Source organism: Callorhinchus milii, unplaced genomic scaffold, assembly GCF_018977255.1.
Source record: "Callorhinchus milii isolate IMCB2004 unplaced genomic scaffold, IMCB_Cmil_1.0 Scaffold15, whole genome shotgun sequence".
NCBI lineage: Eukaryota > Metazoa > Chordata > Chondrichthyes > Chimaeriformes > Callorhinchidae > Callorhinchus > Callorhinchus milii.
Window position 1 is genome coordinate 13,303,302 of NW_024704756.1, and position 19,420 is coordinate 13,322,721.

The following is a 19,420-nucleotide window of genomic DNA, read 5'->3' on the forward strand; positions in this document are numbered from 1 at the left end:
ATCACAAATGGGACTGGTTGGTACCCTCTTTTAGGGGATTTTAGCATAAAATGCATGTTATACATTCAGACAGTTTATTAAAAAACAGACATACCCCATAATGACTCGTGGGAACTCCATTCTGACAAAAATCTGCTCTCAGAGCAGAGTTCCTCCAGGCTCAACGTGATTTGTGTTCTGTATTTCTGGTTATCACAAGGTGTTTCCACCTGGATCCCCACATGAAGGAATCCTGCTATAAATCACCATCTATTAGATCCTCGTTGTTTAATTCAATGAAACTGACAAACCACCTTGAACAAAGCCCATTTCAGGATCATCTCCTGTCAGAGTGGCCACTTGACCTGCCAGTGCAAACCCACCCACCTTTCCAAATATTCCAACACACAAAATACAAGGTACCGTAACAAGTGTGAAGAATTTCCCATCAAGTGATAGTGACCTGAATCTAGAACGAAAACTTTGCTTTGGCACATTATATTAAAATAATGTTCAGCTTCAGTCCAAAACTGAAGTAGAAGCATCGATGATGAAGGACAATGAGGGAGGGAACAGGGTGATAGAAGCGGGGTGATAGATAGCTCGAAAACTGAATATTATGTTATGTCGGCTGTCGAACAATGACTCACTGAGCAGCCACACAATCTTATGGTAGTTGCAACACAGATTGATGCAACACTTTTGGACTATTGGTGAAAATCATTTTAGCTCACTAACAAGCAGCATTAAGGCAAACAAGCCACTGTGCTCTGAAGAGACTGCTGAGAGGTGTCAGTTCTTTTCCTTCAAGTTACCTGCCTGTTGCAAACAAGATGCAAGGAACAATACCATCTCACACTATACAGCCAAGTTGCCTCAGATAGTGGCACTGTAATTCCTGTGAAACTTTGAAGAGTATCACAAATGTGCATGTTAAACATTGTCATGTACACATACTTGTATGGATGAAGCATTACAAATATTAGAAGGGAACCTAAGCATCTGATTTTACTTGATTTAGTTAACATGGTTATTCTGTCAGCCTAAGAGGTTGGGAATAGCATCCAATAAGCAAATATTGATGAGTCAATGTGCATCTTGCATTGAATTGCATTGGAACTTTCTCTAATACTATAAGTCCGCAACACTATTTAGGATATTATGTATTCTATTTATATCAAGGATTTGAATGTTTAAAATTGTGCTTCTAATGAACAAGTTAGATGGTACCATACACTGACACCATACTTTTAACAATGTGTAAACGTTTTATCTCCACAAAAATGTAAGAAGTTAGAAATTGTGAAAGGAATTACAAAACAAAAGCAAATCGTCAAAAGCACTTCGGACAAAAAAAAAGGTCATTTACCATTTTGTTGCCAATTGATATCTCAAAGACTTCCTGCATCTGGTCATGTTCAATCCTTACATTGTTTGTTTGTGCAATGTGTTATCTTCAATGGAGAGAAAATGATTTGTACATAAAGGAAAATAAGTAGAATGGAAAATTGATGCAAAGTTCTGAGTAACATCTCTAAAAGGTTTTGGGATGATACAGCCCCAGTCACAATGAGGTACTTAAAAAAAACTCTTTTTTAAAATATATTTTAAATGATGCAGTCAGTTTTCTGCCCAAGTATAATCGAGAATAAAACTTTAGGTCTTTCTCTTCAAGTACTCTTTTATTTAGCCTTTTCAGATTTCAGCAGTATCTCCGAGCCAACATGAAGATAAAATGAGGAGAATTATTTTTCTATGTTCAGAGAATACTGTAAATTAAAAAAAAAAGTTCTCTGGGATACATATACACTGTCATTGTACTTTGCAAGAGTTAGCATAAGAAATTTACAAAAGATTATTTTTGCTGGTGTTCCACATCCAGGAAGTGTATGCAAACTCAGAAATTAAAGGGTTACACACATAGACATCCATCCTCCTCATTCAATGTGGTTGCATCTTGTGAACCTTCTAACAACTAAGTATGGTCATGATTAATTAAAAACTACTGATCTCAGATCTGTTGGAAAATGAATCAGGACTCCGTATTAAGGAATACTGTAAACAAGCCTCCAAAATCATAACAAAATGGCACACTGGATGCTTATATTTGGTTTACAATGTGATCAGCCAACGTCATTCAAGACTTCATTCGTCTTAGCAAAATAAAGCAAGACTAATTCACGTTAAATATACTTTCCTCTTTCTTAAAAAAAACACATGTCCCAAGTAACAATGAAGCCATCATACTTGAAGCGTACTATCAAAGCAGTGCACAGACATCAAATTCCTTTATAATGCTGGGTATTAAGCTTAACATTTCCCGCAAAGACTGCTGTGCTCAATTTTTCTAAGCAATTAAAAATTGGATATATCCAAGAGTAGAGGCACATGGTGAATAAAGACAGTAAATTATAACACTTGTAATAGAACGGATAGGGTAAGTACAAATGATTTATTTGCTGTTTCAGGAGATCTCTTGGAATTGATAATGATATTCAGTCACAACAGGTGTATTTTCAAGCACTGGTTTACACATCCACTTCTGCTTGGTTATTATTTGTTGCCGCAGGTGAAGGTTTGCTCTTCACTCCCTCTGTTCCGACCTTTGATAGATCCATGAAAAACAGCCTTGGAGACCACAGTGACAGCAGTATTCTCTTGTATTCGTTTCTGAAGTTTTGATTGAGGAGACCGTAGATGACTGCATTAAGGCAGCTATTGAAATACGCCATAAAATAGCTCATAATGAACAACCATTCTGGGATTTTTGGTGCAACTGCCAGAGGATTTATGGCCACAGCTAAGCCAATAAAGTTTAGAGGTCCCCAGCACACTGCAAAAAGCACAAAGACTACAAACATAGTGAGGAAATTTCGGAAATCACTTGGTTTCAGCCTTGCTTCCTCCGGTTTAACGCGTCGCTTTACCTGGATGACCAAAACCCAGATTCTCAGATAACAGTACGTCACCACGGCAATGGGGACCAGAAAGTGAATGACAACCACGGCTATTGTGTAATACGAGCTCACAGTTTGGGCGAAGGTGCAGGAATATACACGTTGGTCATACTTCAACGATCCCACGAAAAAGTTTGGCACGATTGCGAGAATGGTTAAAATCCAGGTTAAACACAGGTAGCAGATTGTCTTTTTGTGGTTGTACAGCTTATCATACTTGAAGCTGTGGCAGATGTAGCAGTATCTGTTGATTGCAATCGCTGTGATGTTGAAAACTGATCCAATGACACTCAGACCCATCAGGAATCCACTAATCTGGCAGTGAATATCACCAAGTGTCCATCCATCGTGGAAAATGGCAACTAGGATGAGAGGATAAGGGTACACTGCCACAACAAGGTCAGCTACAGACAGACTGACGACAAAGATGTTGCCTGCAAAAGAAAAACAGAGAACATGTATAAGTGATAGAAATCATTGAATTAGCTTCCTGTCCAAAGGAGAGTAACTCCAATAATGTATCGCTCTCTCAGCTCTGGGTTATTCTGAGCTGAAAACCCGTGACATTCAGATCCAGAGATATATGTGCTACCAACTAAACCAAACAGCAAACAAGTTTGTTCAGAAGCCATAAATTCCTGGTAATAGTCTCTTGTTATCCCTTTGAACTCCAGAGTAATAGATTGCTTTGTGTTCATCACAACTACAAAACTCTACCTTATAATCCACTTGGGACCATCCAACGGAGACTTTCTTTTACAGAGATATTTCCACAGTTCTATTTCCAGTAGACATGAGTCAATACTGATGGGCTTCGTTCAGTAGAGAAAACCAATTAATAGAGATAAATGGGAAGTTTAATATCTACCAGTGTATCTCAGCTAACGGGCTTCAACTATATTTAACAGTCAGAATTTGCAGAAAATCATGTTTCCCGATTAAACGTACAAGGAAAATGCTATAAAACTGTTATTTCGCACTAAATGTAATGAAGTCAGGAGCATGCACTAATGGTTTATTTTTATATAGTTTCAGTCACGCTAATTATTTACCATCTGTCCATCCCTGCAAGTCCATCTGCAAAGCTGGCTAAAATCCACGCTCATTATGTAGTCAGAAGTCAGAAACCAATGTAACTTAGTCCTGGCACACAGAATGGAAACTATGGTCTTTAATAGCATATTCCCTGAACTAGCACAATCACTGGGGTTAACTATAATCCACTAATCAGCAAGCATCTGCTCACTGCTAGTCACAAATATATCTAGCTCTAAGCACATTTAAAGCCGTATAAACTCTGCTCCGATTAAATCATATGTTAAAGGCGTCGTATGAGAACATTTGACGTTATAATAATAATAATAATAATAATCCTTGCATTTGATATAGCGCTTTTCACGTCGGGAGGACGTCCCAAAGCGCTTCACAGAATATACTGTAAAGTGAATTGACTGTATATTTGTGGGCGAACGCGGCAGCCAATTGCGCACAGCAATGTCCCACAAACAGTCGTGGATTGAAAATGACCAATTTATTATTGTTTTTGGTTTTTGGAGGGATTATTATTAGGCGTGTGGAGTAAGGAAACTTGCCCAAGGTTTCGCCCTGCCTGGAATTGAACTCAGGTCTCTCACTTGCAAAGCGAGTGCTCTAACCACTGAGCTACAGGACTCCACGTTCTTCACAATTGTGACTAAATCACAACAGGCAAATGCGAAACTTTTTTCGTCTCTTTAAAATTATACAATTGTTTTCTCCTCCAACTCCTTTTTTTAAAAAAAAATTGTGGGCTCCAAATTCCTCTGTTCGATAAAGTCAATGAAAATGTCAACATCTACTGCCTCCTCGAATAGTCTGCTCCACATAGTCACCTCTCTCTGTGTAAAATAATTCAATCCAAACTGTCTGTTCATCTTCACCTCTGCTGTGCTCAAGTCCTTGTTCTAGTCTGAAGAGACTCAAGCCTTAAACAACTAAGGTTGGACCTGGGGTTTGCCACCTCATCCACATAAGCCTATAAGGAAACATCCACCTTAGGACAGCATTATCAGTAAGGTCACCAGTGCCATCAGTTTTGGACAATTTAGGGCCATCCAGATAACTCCAAGAGAACATCTTGAGATTCAGCAGTTTGCTTTGTCATGTTACATTCTGACGGTTACTGAAGCACAGTAAAGTAGCACTACACAATACAGCATTCAGAATAGCACAGACGGGGTACCAACAGATTAGAAACATGATGAATCTGGACAATGTTCATCAATTTCATCATAGAACAATAGGAATGCCCTATATAGAATGCAGACAGTCATTAATAATGCATATCATCACATTCCAGTTGATATTCAATTTTTCACAAAATTTTTGATGAGGTCAGGATGGAAATTCAGTTTAATCTTGGAAGTAGTATCTCTGGCTATTCACATTTCCCTAAGCAGATTAAAGTTTCTTTAGTGAGGTAAATTGTGCACTAGAAGATATTCCATACTTTCTGTATTTGTTTCTTACTTTCTACTTACTTCCTGAACAGTTGAAATCCAGATTTGACCAACATTCTTGATGATTTTGACAGAATCTTAGCAATAGAGAAGACTGCATTTTTCACACAAACAGCAGATGAACTACATATCCCACTGAGTTTGTTCTCTTTTGTGTCACGGATTTGTAGCATGAGGTTATGGGGAATAACCTGCCAAATTCCATCCCTATTGCTCATCAAGGGGACAGAAAACCTATGTTGGATTGGTGAATACTTTTGTGAAATTATTCATGATTGAATTGGAATTCATACTTGAATGCATTTGTTGAAGTAATAAATAATAATAATCCTTGCATTTGATATCGCACCTTATTATGACTTCTAGACTTTTCAAAGTGCTTCACAGAATATAAAAAATATGTAAAGTGAACTGACTGTGTATTTTGTGGGCAAAGTGGGCAATTGCGCACAGCAGTGTCCCACAAACAGTCGTGGATTGAAGTGACCAATTTATTATTGTTTTTTTGAAGGAATTATTACCCCCGGAAAAGCGATCCATCAATCGACTAACAACCCGGTTCCTACTTACTGCTAGGTAAACCAAGGTGTGTGGAATAAGGAAACTTGCCCAACATTTCGCCCTGCTGGGAATCAAACCCAGGTCTCTTGCTTGTGAGGTGAGTGCTCTAACCACTGAGCTACAGGAAGTGAATCAATGATGCAAACAGTGGTATAATTCCACTATCCAATTAATATCACATTGCAAGTCCTTATAATTTTCCTCAGAAATGTGGATTGGGGTGGCTTCTTTCTCACTCTTTATTCAATCCAATCACTCTTTATTCAGTCTATACTGAGCCAAAATCATGTGATTCAAGGGTTTAAAATTGGTCCATAACTTTAGTTTCAAATAGACACATTTGAAGACAGTATATACACTGAGAATTATGCAATACAAATGCATTCAAAGGGATCCTTTCTCATTATATTATAATGCAGCTTTACTTAAAATAGATATCCTGGGAAGATAATTAAATCCGTTGGTCATGTACCAATCCATTCTTAGAAACGTTCAAAATGTCTGCTGAGTACACTTTAACACAACTTTAGTAATGCATAACTGATTTAATATCAAATATAGAGACTAAAATAGCCTTCTGAAATGTTGCAGTTTTGGATGGTACTTCTTCAGGCTTTGGGGAAAATATTATTTTTCAAATTAATTCCATTCACATTTATAGAATATATTATTTCAGTAGTTCATAAAGTAGATGTACTTGTTAGACTGAATATCACAAATATCTAGTAAAAGTGGCAAGCAAATACCTTTGATAATATTTGCTAATCAGTGTGCCTTTTGTCAATATATTTCAACGTTTGTTTCTGTTTTGAGGAAGCAAGACATCTCACAGAGATTGCAAACTATAACTATCATTATTCATTCATTGCGCCTTTGACATCGGAACTTTTGTTAAGACCCCCATTGTCTGGGAAGCAATAAGAGCTGGAGTCTCTTTTCATCCTGTCAGGTTTCCAAACAGGAGTGCACGCTTTCTAAATTCATCAATCCATCTATTCGATCTGCATAGTACTGAACAGTTGTGTAGATCAGCATTCAGTTGGCTGTCGCAGGGAACATCAAAAGCCAAGTTTGTAAATTAATGTTCTGGAGGATCTTGTTTATGATGGATTTGTGCCAGGAATCCTCTGGGGATAATAGCAAAGACTTCAGATTTAATTTTAAAGTCCGTTTGTTATTTTGTCTGTTTTCTTTTCCAAACTTGCCAGACTGAATGAAACTTACCCGCTTTATTCAATTCTGGTGGGGTGGATACTTGAATGGTAGCTGGAGTGAATTCCTTATTTAACAGTGATACTTTACCAGGTACAAGTAATTTTTATCCAATATCACCTCTGCCAATTTCACCAAGCAAATTGAAAAGATTGTTTTATTGGAGCTTGCGAGACCTCATAGCTGCTGGATTCTTACAAATGCTTTTCCGATAGATATTTATCTAAAATGTGTGTTGGGGTATAGAAGATTTTTAAAGAACTACTGTTTTCCTCATAATGTTCTTTGCTGGGGGAGTGAGAGGAGAAAGACTTGCATTATTATAGTGCTTATCCCACATCGAAATATCTCAAGACATTTCCTGAGTTATTACTCTTAAGTACAGTTTATAAAATAACATGAAATAAATGAACTGAATCATCTGGAACATTGGTGATCAAGACATACTCAGAAACCCCGTTTGCTTTTCAATTGCATCATGAGATCTTTAATACCCATCTGATCGGGCAGATGATGCCTTGTTTTAGTAATAATAACTAAGCATCTGACCGCTCAATTATGTCATTAGTGTAAGGTACATGCTTGCTTTCTCAGCCGGAGTATGAGTGCCATTGGGGAAGGTTTATCACTAATTCCTGGTGACCTAATTGAGATTTGCAGTGAGTCAATGGGCCTGAAATTCCACCAAGTCGTAGCCTATAAAACTATTTTATCTTAACTGTTAAGAGCGGGCAGGAAAAAATGTGGACAATTCTTAAATTCAGTCTCAATTTGAAAGCCGGCTCTTTTAAGAACTGCAGAAAATTGGCTTCCAAATCAGTACTGAATTTAAGAATTTTCTACAATTCTGCACAACATTATGTTTCTTGGTGGTCTGCAGAACATCAGCCGGGTTTATTAGAAATTGGTCTTTGACTTCACAAATTCCAATATTTTTTTAAGTGTCTGTAGCCGGTGCCAAATCCTTATCTCTCAGCAATGTTGAGATAAAAGGGTTGATCAGATAAAAGGGATGTTTGTTTTGCTGTGGCATGGTTCCCAGTAAAAGGCTTCATTTTTAACAAGAAGGATAAAATATCTCTATTTGCATTTTATTCACTACAGTATTTAGTTGTTTTTGTTCAAATATTGTGTGCATTTCTTTTTCAATTGCCATGCCTTTCCCATGTCCACTTCAGACACAAAGAGAACCGAAAAGCTCTTGCGTGTGGATCACTGATTATAAATAGATCTGTTATTTTATCCCCCAATATCTTCACACTCTCAACAATACTGGTGGTCTCAACAATGGAGGGTTACCAGGCCTGATCTTCTCCTCCATACCCCTTAACTTGACCTCTCCCCACCCCAAGGTTTTCAATTAACCTATTAAAGTTCAATATGTATCATTATAACTTACATGTCTTTTCTTCACCAATTGTCTATTCTTGTAGCCAAATTATGTGTTGACTACAAGAATAGACAATTGGTGAAGAAGATAGTCCACTTTCATTGAATTCTAATCTTAACGTTTTCTTGAACATGGACTTTGCTTCAGCTTAGCTTACAGGCATACTGCAATCTTCAATAAAACACAATTGTTAGGACAGCAGGTTGTGATCATGATTTCTGATATTACTGTCCACTGTGCCAAAACAAATCTGCTAAATGTAATTACACACCTTTATAAATTTAATTGCCATCAGATTATAGTGTTAGGTGTTGGTTCTCGTGGATCTAACCGCAGCAAATCTAATTAAGTGTAACTTTAATTAAAAAGCCTTTAAAGTGTTCATACACCCATCAAATTTTTAAACAGAGTCTGAAAAGTACAGTAGAGCCTCCTTTAATTCTGGAAAGAATGGTGTCAGCCTGGCTCAGTTGATAGCACTCTCAACATGAAAGCCACAATATAAAAAGCACAATTAATATTATTAATAACAAAGATTATTATTTGATTATTTAGAATCAGATGCTTGGCCCATCAAGTCTGTACTGGTACTTTTATTCACATGAGCCACATAATCTAATCCCACTCTCCTGCTCCCACAGTCCTTTAATATTTATTTTCCAAACAACCATCTGATTCCCTTTTTATGGACTCTGCTTCAACTGCAGTTTACAGCACAGAATTTTGCATTCCAATGACCCTCTGTGTAAAGAAATGTTTTCTAAACTTCCCCTTACTTCCTTCAGTGATCAATCATCTTAAACTTGTGCTTCTCAATACGAACTCCGAGGTAATCTGTTATCATTTATCCTTTCACAATGTTTCCTAATCTTGTAGAACTTTATTATCTTGACTTATTAGTACAATCAAGGCCAGGACCAAAGTTTATGTGTAATTGTAATCCCGTTGTCTGTGAATGCATCTTTAATTCATAAAACTACCCACAAAGTAGTCAAAATTGCTCAGAAAGAGATTAATGGAGAGTTTACTGCTAGATGAGTAGGTAGGATCTCATTATTAACAAGATAATGATATAATAATAATAATCCTTGCATTTTGATATAGCGCTTTTCACGTCTTCTAGATGTCTCAAAGCGCTTCACAGAAAATGCTGTAAAGTGAATTGACTATATATTTGTGGGCGAAACGTGGCAGCCACCAACAGTCGTGGATTGAAAATAACCAATTTATTATTGTTTTGTTTTTTGGAGGGATTATTATTAGGCTCTGTGTGGAGTAAGGAAACTTGCCCAAGGTTTCGCCCTCTGCCTGGAATCGAACCCAGGTGTCTCACTTGCAAAGCGAGTGCTCTAACCACTGAGCTATAGGACTCCATGGGAAAGTAGGCCAAGGAAGAGGCCATTCAGCTATCAAACCAGTTCCGACATATCCAATAAATACTTTATTTAAAAAAAACACAAATTGAGACTTTTTGAAAGAAAACCAGTGTACTCCAAAACACAGTGAGGGACGAGAGGACCCATGGGATTTGGCTTCTAACTGGAACAAAATCCAGCACTGTACGAACAACCTTCGAAATCTCTAATGGCCACTGATAGTCCTAAATAAAATAAGGGCAGCCAGACTCAATCAAATAACCAGAAAAATGAAGTCAACAGCAAACAAAGTACACACTAGTTCTTGAATCTCACTTAGAAAATCTGAAACGCACTAAGAGAAGGAAATCAAATCACCACATTCATGCCGTTTCAGTGCTCTTGAGAATTTGTGCGTTGCACAGGTCTATGTTTAGATTGCAAAAGGTGAACAATTCACTTTGTGCCTGTTTGTGGGAACCTATTTTTGCAGATCGGTTTGCAAATACAGAGTCATTACACTTGACAGCAATTACCTGTGAAAGGCTTTGAGATATTGAGACATGCAAGGAATATTGCAATATTAACTAATTCTATCAAACACATATTCCTTAGTGACTTTTAGTTTTAGATGGCTGATATTTTGCAGAAACTTAGAAACAGGAGTAGGCCATTCAGCCCCCTCAAGCCTGCTCCACCATTCTATAAGATCATAACTGATCTGTAACTCAACACCCCCTCCAGAACCAATATATCCTTCCTGAGGTGAGGTGCCCCAAACTGAATGAAGTACTCCAGATGAGGTCTGACCAAGGCTCTATACAGTTGAAGCATAATTTCCTCTCCTTTATATTCCAGCCCCATTGAGATAAAGCCCAACGTCCCATTAGTCTTTTTGATAACTTTTTGACACCTGTGACCTTGTTTTTAGTGATTTGTGTGCGTGGACACCCAAATTCCTTTGCTCCGCCACAGTTCTTATTTTCTCACCATATACAGTTAATTCACTTTACAGTATATTCTGATTTAGAAAATATTGTGTATGGTTGATCACTGCCCCAGGCAGTTCTAAATATTGTACAAAGTGTTGCCTATTTATTCAATTGAACGTTTGAACGTTTAGGAATTTATCCGCCAGTAAAAAGGTAGTCAGATGAACACTCTATTTGATTAGATGCCTGCCTACATTAGCCTACGCTGAAGAGACAACAAACAAGGCGCCAATCTGTGTAATGATAACCGTGGAGTGACTTTTTACGTAATGAATGTCTTTATCAAAGATGTTTTTATTTGTGCATTTAATCAAATTTTTATAGTGTGGCTTCAATTACACTGAGGTGAAGCAGATTTGACGCACTTTGTGATGCAGATTGATAAATGCTGATATTGTAGTACATTGATCAGATTTACTGTGACCTACAAGTCATGGTATCACACCAATGGTGTTATTCCAGTCCAAGAACGCTTTTCATTGTAGAAGGTAGACTCAGCCTTGAACAGCTGAATAAACAGAACTAACCAGCAACAGACTGGATTCCTAAATGTCACGCTCAGGCTATTTATAAGATATCAGCAGATAACGATGAGAGCATCAATGTATTTTGTGCTTCAATATTTCAGGTGTATCTACCTCCTCCTCCCGTTTTGCCCCCAGGGATGTATTTTTTTTTAAAAATCTACTTAAATTGATTTTGGTCTTCAGATTCTCCACATATCCTTTCATAAATGCCAGAGAAATGATGGATGAATTTGGGTAAAGTCTGTCAAGGTAAGTGTAAGAATTGGTCACTGATGTTGAAACAACTGACAGCACATCTTTTGGGTTATCTCAGTTCATATGAACAAGTAAAACCCAATCAATCTGTCCCTCTCAAAATTGTGTGTACCAAAATGATAGAGAATACCAAAGTATTCTCTGCCTCAGAAGTATTAAAATGGAGGGCGCTGATTGTTTGCCAGAGTTGGCAGAGGGTTAACTCCAAACCAGGTTTTCGGAATCTGCACAGAACGCACCATTCCATCACTGTGCTACTTGAGTGATACTGAACATTAATGGGAGAAGGGATTGCACACATTGAATGTGTTTAGCATCGCTTTATGCTTCACATTTCATTTTAACCTGACTTGATGTATAACACAAATCAAAAAGTAAAGCATAACAGGTAACAATTGAACTAGAGTACATTAGCAGTCAGCATAGTAATGTATTTCATAGACTCTGGGTAAATAAGGCACGAAGAGGAAAATTGCTTTGCATATAATATGAATAGTTTAATTGGAAAAATTAGCATTCTTCCTGTGTCTGATTACTCAGTAGGTTAATTATTGAGGAGCGCACAGAACCAAAGCACATAGGTATAATCCTCGAGCAAGTCTAGAGATGAAAAGATTGTGTCCCTAAAGAATAAAATACATTTGGAACAGATTCTCAACAAAAGCAATTGATGCTCTTCAATTAACTAACAATTTTGATGTATGTAAAGGCAGTTTCCAATAAAGCTGGACAAATACTTGAAAGGATGGAGTGGGAGTGGGAGTGGGGGTGGGGGGTGGGGGTTATTCTATTAAGGAAAGAGACAGGCTTGAAGGGATATGAGGATAAGATTGAAGGAATATCCTTGCTCTAAGACCCAGTGCAGGCTTGATGGGCCGCAAGGTCTCTTTCTGTGCTGCTTAAGATTTTTATGTTTCTATGTTTAATCCTAAATGGCAATAGAAACGAGAGTTTGCGTGTGAATGAAAGTTTGCAGGAATGAGACTATCACATTCCAGTGACTCTGACAAAGTGATCCTTTCCCTTTTGTTAAGAGAACACAGTTTAAATATGCAGTTAGCATTGTAATCAACTTGCACAATTGTATGAATAAGACATCATTGGCATTTTACCACAGTTAATTCTGTTGTTAACGAAGCTTTCATTCAGCATTACCTTGAAAATATTTCTAGAACATCATCAGCACCAAAAGGAAATGTACTAGTAAATAGATGAAAAACACTTAAGTCTATGAAACATTTTTTTATGAGATCCCTCAACTTTGCAGAGATATTCGCCATCTGCACAGAGCCTGGGGAATGAAACAGAGATAGAGACAGCTGGGTAGTTCCAATATGATTAGGATTATACTGAGCCCTTGTAGTATTGTGGATATGGAAGCATGATAAAGTAACACACAAAGTAACGTAGTGGCAAAAAGAAAATGAGAGAGAACAGAACTAAAAGGATACACATTTAAAAAAATGTGGATAACAACAACAAATGACTGCTATTCATCAACAAAATATTACATTTTAAGATCTATAGATTAAAGGAAGGAGCTAGTGTGATAAACCTTTTTAATCTCTGGATAGACCAGAAATCGATCTTTTTGACCTTAACGCATCAGACAGCTTTAGGAGAAAGTTCAGGATAATCATATAATGTAAGCGTTAGGTCACGGCAGTGAGGAAGCCTAATAGTTGGGGCCCTTGGCCTGTAAAAGACTGAGAACTAACAGTGTGGAAGGGAGCTAGAGGATTTGGATTGTACCTGAGAGAGAGTGGGATCTCCAACACATAAAGTGGGTGAACAAGACCCACAAAGCTCTGGATATGTTTGCTCGTTGCACCAATTGTCTCCTCCTGCCTCAAAATTTATGGAGTCCTGCAGCTCAGTGGTTTGAGCCCTCGCTTTGCAAGTGAGAGACCTGGGTTCAATTCCCAGCAGGGTGAAACCTTCCTTACTCCACACGCCTGATAATAATCCCTCAAGNAAAAAAACAATAATAAATTGGTCACTTCAATCCACGACTGTTTGTGGGACACTGCCGTGCGCAATTGGCTGCTGAATTTCGCCCACAAATATACAGTCAATTCACTTTACAGTATATTCTGTGAAGCACTTTGAGACGTCTACAAGATGTGAAAAGTGCTATATCAAATGCAAGGATTATTATTATTATTATTAAAATAATACTATTTTGGAGATCAATGCAATTAGTTTTAACCAGAGTGGCAATTGTTATTCAAGCTAAACAGCAATTCTGACACCAATGATGGGTTTTGCACCTGTGACGTGATAAACAGCGTCGCCCAGAATACCTTTAGGAGACGAGCAGAGTGGAGAAAACGGACGAGGACTGAAGAAAATATCGCTCATTGTTTGATAGACAAATTACAGTCAGGCTGTCATCTCGCTCTGTGAGAACAGGGTATTCAAACATAACCTTGCCACCAGTCATACAAGGCCTTGCGCAAAGTAAAAGTCATGTCCACCTGAGTGATTGTATTGACCTGCAAGCTAACATTTTGCTTTCGCAAAAGCATTGCTACCCATATTCAGGGGCATCGAGCTCCTAGTGTGCCTGATTACAGGTTGAGGGATGTCAAGACGTTATGGATTATAATGTCCGTGTCTGCCCACCCTGTAAATCCTTGAGTTCCTATCACAAAGTGTTGTCTGTATTAGCAACCTCGCTACGATTGCTAGGGTTAATTCAATCTTAGAAAAAAACGATTTCTCACACAAGTAATGTGATACAAATACCAGCTATTGCTCTTTTCTAATGTGTCAGCTGTCCATGGAGCCCTCACTCTCGGCATCATTGACGGAGTTAGTTAGTGCATTTTGGTCATCATTCTGTAGAGTATTAGTGCATCTGTCATCATAGTAGCAACTTCCTCTATTCTATAGATCTTAAAAAGTAAAGTTTCCTTGAATCTGACACCAAAACTTTTTCCTCATGCTCTTATTTCTTGCAGAGACTGAAACTTCATGTGATTTCTAACCTTTTTCATCTTTTATTTGAAACACTCAACACAACATGCACTAATATGAGGCTAATATCATCAGACATACTATGATGTGCAATGCCTTCCAAGAAGCAAAGTGAACAATCACATAGGGAAATAGATGACTTGTTTATTTTACCCTACTTATAAAGTCATTTCCCTAGTAACTGAACCCATTCAATCTCTCCCCAAACAATGACATGTGTCTGTTCTTGGTCAACGGCTAGTGGAAACATTTTCAGCCAGTTATATTGCGCATTTTGCAATGCTCAAAAGCGAACATGGGATAAAGTTTGCAATAAGAAAATATGTTTTCCTAACGTACTTTGCACTCTGAAAGTATATTAGCTTTGGAATTATTTTTCAGCTTTACCCAATAGTTCACAAATAAATGGCTGACACATTTATCTAACAATTGTTGTCACCTTTCATCTTGTTCTCCAGACTCCATGATAAAACGACAAGAGATTTATTGTCTGAAACTACAGAACTGTTTCTCACAAAGTTTCTTAGAGACATGAACATTCTGATAATTGGTCACTCAATCCACGACTGTGTGTGCAACACAACTGTGCACAATTGGCTGCCGCATTTCACCCACAAAACACAGTAAATTCACTGTACAGTATATTCATGATAACAACCACAACAACAACAAGATTACATTTGCATCGCGCCTTTCACGTCGGGAGGATGTCCCAATGTGCTGAAAAGGTGCTATGTCAAATGCAAGGATTATTATTCACAGAAAAACAGGGCAATTGTGTTACTCTTTCGGGTCCCAGTAAAATAGACAATCATGGGGAGAAGTGTGGTTTGTGGGAGGAACGACTTTTTGCTATTATTTCATTGACATGCTGTCTGTGCTGCTGCTTGTCAGATGTTTTGTTAGTTGCATTACAATAGCAGTCGGGTTATTTCATTTTGTTCTTCACTATTTCGTTTACCAGCAAAAATAAAAGAAGCAAACACGAAGATTTTTCCTTGCATTTGGCCTATGGCAATATGACTCGTGCATCACAGTATGCTTTCCATCTACATTTATTGTGTTTAATTGATGCACCTTTGTTCACCATGTGTGACATCAACCCTTCACAGTCATTTCATTGTATCCTTTTGAATAAAGAAAGTGTTGCTTCAGTAGGCAGCAAATCACTGCAATTGAACTGAAGGAAGTATAGATCTCTAACATAGCATTGTACGAAGTTCTTATATGATCTCTCTTTTACAACCATTTATGGTCAACCATGTGTCAATGTCTTCAATTGATATGAATTATTGTAAAACACTCTTGTTTGTTAATTAGAGGACTCAGAGCCAGCAGCTATTTTATTGAAGTACTTTCCTTGTATGTTGTCGGTATATGCTTAACATGAAAGCTCAACTGCAAAAAACACAGTTCAACAATAGGATTTATGTGTCCCAAATGAAATGAAACCTCTGGCTTTGAGTATTCAGAAACAACTAAATTCATTATACCCCAGCCATTCTCAATTGCATAATCCCATCATGTGATCCCCACATCTCCTTTCTAATTGTAACTGAATGTGAATATAAATTTGTGGTTGAAACCCTGTACTACAAAAGTAGTACGTTTGTTTCTGTTTTAACATAGTAATGAAAGAGAAATTTAATTTATATACATGGTTACCCATTTTAGTATAAAAACCAAATTGGCTCGTGCCTAACTGTATTTAACAGGAATGCCATTCATCGCTCTCTAATCTGGAATAATCCATTTGACTATCCCAAATGCTTAGTGACTCCAGATGACATTAGGGAACAAGGCCCTAAAATGGCCAACCCACGTTTCAGTTCATTGAGATGTTAAACAGTGGAGTCCTGTAGCTCAGTGGTTAGAGCACTCACTTTGCAAGCGAGAGACCTGAGTTCAATTCCAGGCAGGGCGAAACCTTGGGCAAGTTTCCTTACTCCACATAGAGCCTAATAATAATCTCTCCAAAACCAAAAATAATAATAAAAAACTGGTCATTTTCAATCTACGACTGTTTGTGGGACATTGCTGTGCGCAATTGGCTGCCGCGTTCGCCCACAAATATACAGTCAATTCACTTTACAGTGTGTTCTGTGAAGCGCTTTGGGACGTCCTCCCAACGTGAAAAGCGCTTTATCAAATGCAAGGATTATTATTATTATTAACTCTACAAAGAAAAGAGTGAATTTTCAATTTGGAATCAATAATGTTGCAGAAAGATAATATGCATTGAAGGAGCAATGCCAGCACAGAAAATTAGCCCGCCAAATTGCTCGCTTAAATCCTTTGGATTTCAAGGAGTTAATTACACAGAATATTCCAGGACGAGATAGAGCAACATGCAATAGGGTGTATAGGCCTTGTTTTATTTAATGCTTTCCTTCAGCCATAATCTTAATTCAGAGTAATGCAACTAAAAGTAAATGATATTCTATTCACTTATGATTTATGCATACATTAACTTGATCTCACAAAATATTAAACTGAAACAACTGGATCCTAATGTACCTACTTTCAAAACTGGACTCCTTCTGGATATAATCTGATCATTCATTTTAATATATAAATCAGTTGCATGAGCCTGTATGGTACATCCATATTAGTGGATATGAAGAATTTGAAATGACTAGTCTCTCTATTTTGCTCCTTAAAAAAAATGTTTAGGAGATGAGCCGAACATTGAATAGAATGTAAAATGAATCTTTCCCCAGATGCTTCAGATGCTACATGGCCCCAATGTAAAAGCTACTGCCACCAAAATATGTTTGATGTGTGCTTGAGGTACACCATTCCCCTCTAATAACCTCCAAACCACTGCATAATCTACACCTACAAAGAACTAGAAACCCATTTCTTTCTGCCAAAAAACTGCTGACATTGCATAGTTGTTTCCATCATGATTCACAATTACAGCAATTCATTCTGTGACCCAATTCTAGCTTTGACTTGGTTTCCTGATACAACAGCACAATTTCTCTTGCAATACTCTGGTTAATTCATCAGCAAGTCTCCCAAAACTATGAACAGCCTTGATTCCGAAGCCAATATTCCAGAAGATTTTTTTATGAACCACATAAAAATTAAGGCTGTATTTAAAAATTTCCCAAATTCTGGATATAAATTGAGCCCCAGGTGGATTTTTACCCTTATAGAGCTATATAAATATGAGTTTGGGTTGATACAATGCCCAATGTTAACATCAATAAATTATTGATATAACAGTTAATACTGCTATTTTACAATCCAATCTGTCACACATTTGTGTCTTCTGAGTATCAAACCTGCGGGTATTATGCTTTAAATACAATACAATCTGACAGCCTTACGGCAAAGGATGAACACTAGTGTTGGCTGATGACCCATTCCACCCAATTCATTCCACTCAGAAGCCACTGCACAATATTTTCAAAGTCATAAAAAAAATCAAGAAGGCAATTCATACTAGTATAAAGGATAAGACTGTAAAATGATCATAGAAATATCACACACTTTAAAATCTGAATTTTGTTTGTAGTTCAATGAACCATTTGATATTTTCCAGAATATAAACTACTGAAAGTAGTTGCCACAGAAGAATCAAATGTGTTAGACATTTCTTAGAGCTCAATTCAATAGAAGTAAGCATACTTGGGGGTGTTCATGTTCAAATATCACTTTTAAGTAAGTTTCAGTCCTCAGCCAGACCTCAATTTGGTGTGACAGTCCATCTTAGGGGTGAGATAGAGCAACTATCTATCACTTCATTTCATTCATTCAGGAATCTAGTTGAAGGACCAAGGTTGATTGTGCAAGGCATCTTCAAAGTTGAAAACAGCAGAAGAGAAGATGAGATACGTAAAAGCTGATTGATCACAGGCTCGGATTTCAAAAGCCTATAGTTTGCTAGAGGAAAGCAAAACTGTGGAAGTCTTCTTTCAATGAGTGAAGGAGGCCAGAGTTGAGTAGAGTAGAGGAGATGTGGGGATAAGTATTCTGGAGCTTTAGCTTGACTGCCTTTGGATTTCAAGGAGTATTTACACAGAATATCCAGGATGAGATAGAGTGAATGGTGTGGCAACATGCAATAGGGTTTCCTTCAGCCACAATCTTAATTCAGAGAAATGCAACTAAAAGTGAATGATATTCTATTCACTCATGATTTATGCATACAATACTTTGATCTCCACACTGGTGAATTATTCAACCGTAATATTTGTTTTAATAATTGGTATCGGGATAAAGCAAATGCTTTTCAAAGCCTGATTTACAAACCAATCTGAACCACAACCAACCATTGAACTCACCAGCATCCTTTACAGTCCACAGGCTACTGGAAACTCCACCCGAGTCTAGATTTACCCTATTAACAAAGCAGTGTGCAGAAGTTGACACACTGTTGAATTCAGTTTTAACCTTGAAGCTCATTTTTCTGTAACTCACAAAACAACTTAGACAGAACTGACTTCGCAATGAAAGAAATTGACAAATTCTGCACCGTCTAAAATGCTGCATTAATGGACCCAGGTAGCGTTTCACCTCATTTTGGGGCTATTTGCATTTCTTTGCATTAAGAACACCCAGTCGTACGTACATCCAGCTACTGAGCTTCTTCCGATCCACCTTAATAACTGCCTTCACTTTGCAACTGACGTTTCCTACAATGTTGCAGCATCAGTAAAGTTAGCAATTGTACTTTTAATCCACTCTTCTAGGTCATTCATGCAGAG

General features: G+C 37.6%; 1 protein-coding gene across 1 annotated transcript in view; it reads right to left on the reverse strand.

Moving 5' to 3' along the window:
- Nucleotides 1-2,459: 2,459 nt before the first annotated feature.
- The window catches only part of LOC103178356 (melatonin receptor type 1B), a 39,447-nt gene continuing 22,486 nt past the window's right edge, over nt 2,460-19,420 (reverse strand). Inside the window, exon 2 of the mRNA XM_007893042.1 lies at nt 2,460-3,370. Within this exon, the coding sequence (XP_007891233.1) occupies nt 2,508-3,370 (863 nt within the window). The 3' untranslated portion in view covers nt 2,460-2,507. The remainder of the gene's footprint in view (nt 3,371-19,420) is intronic.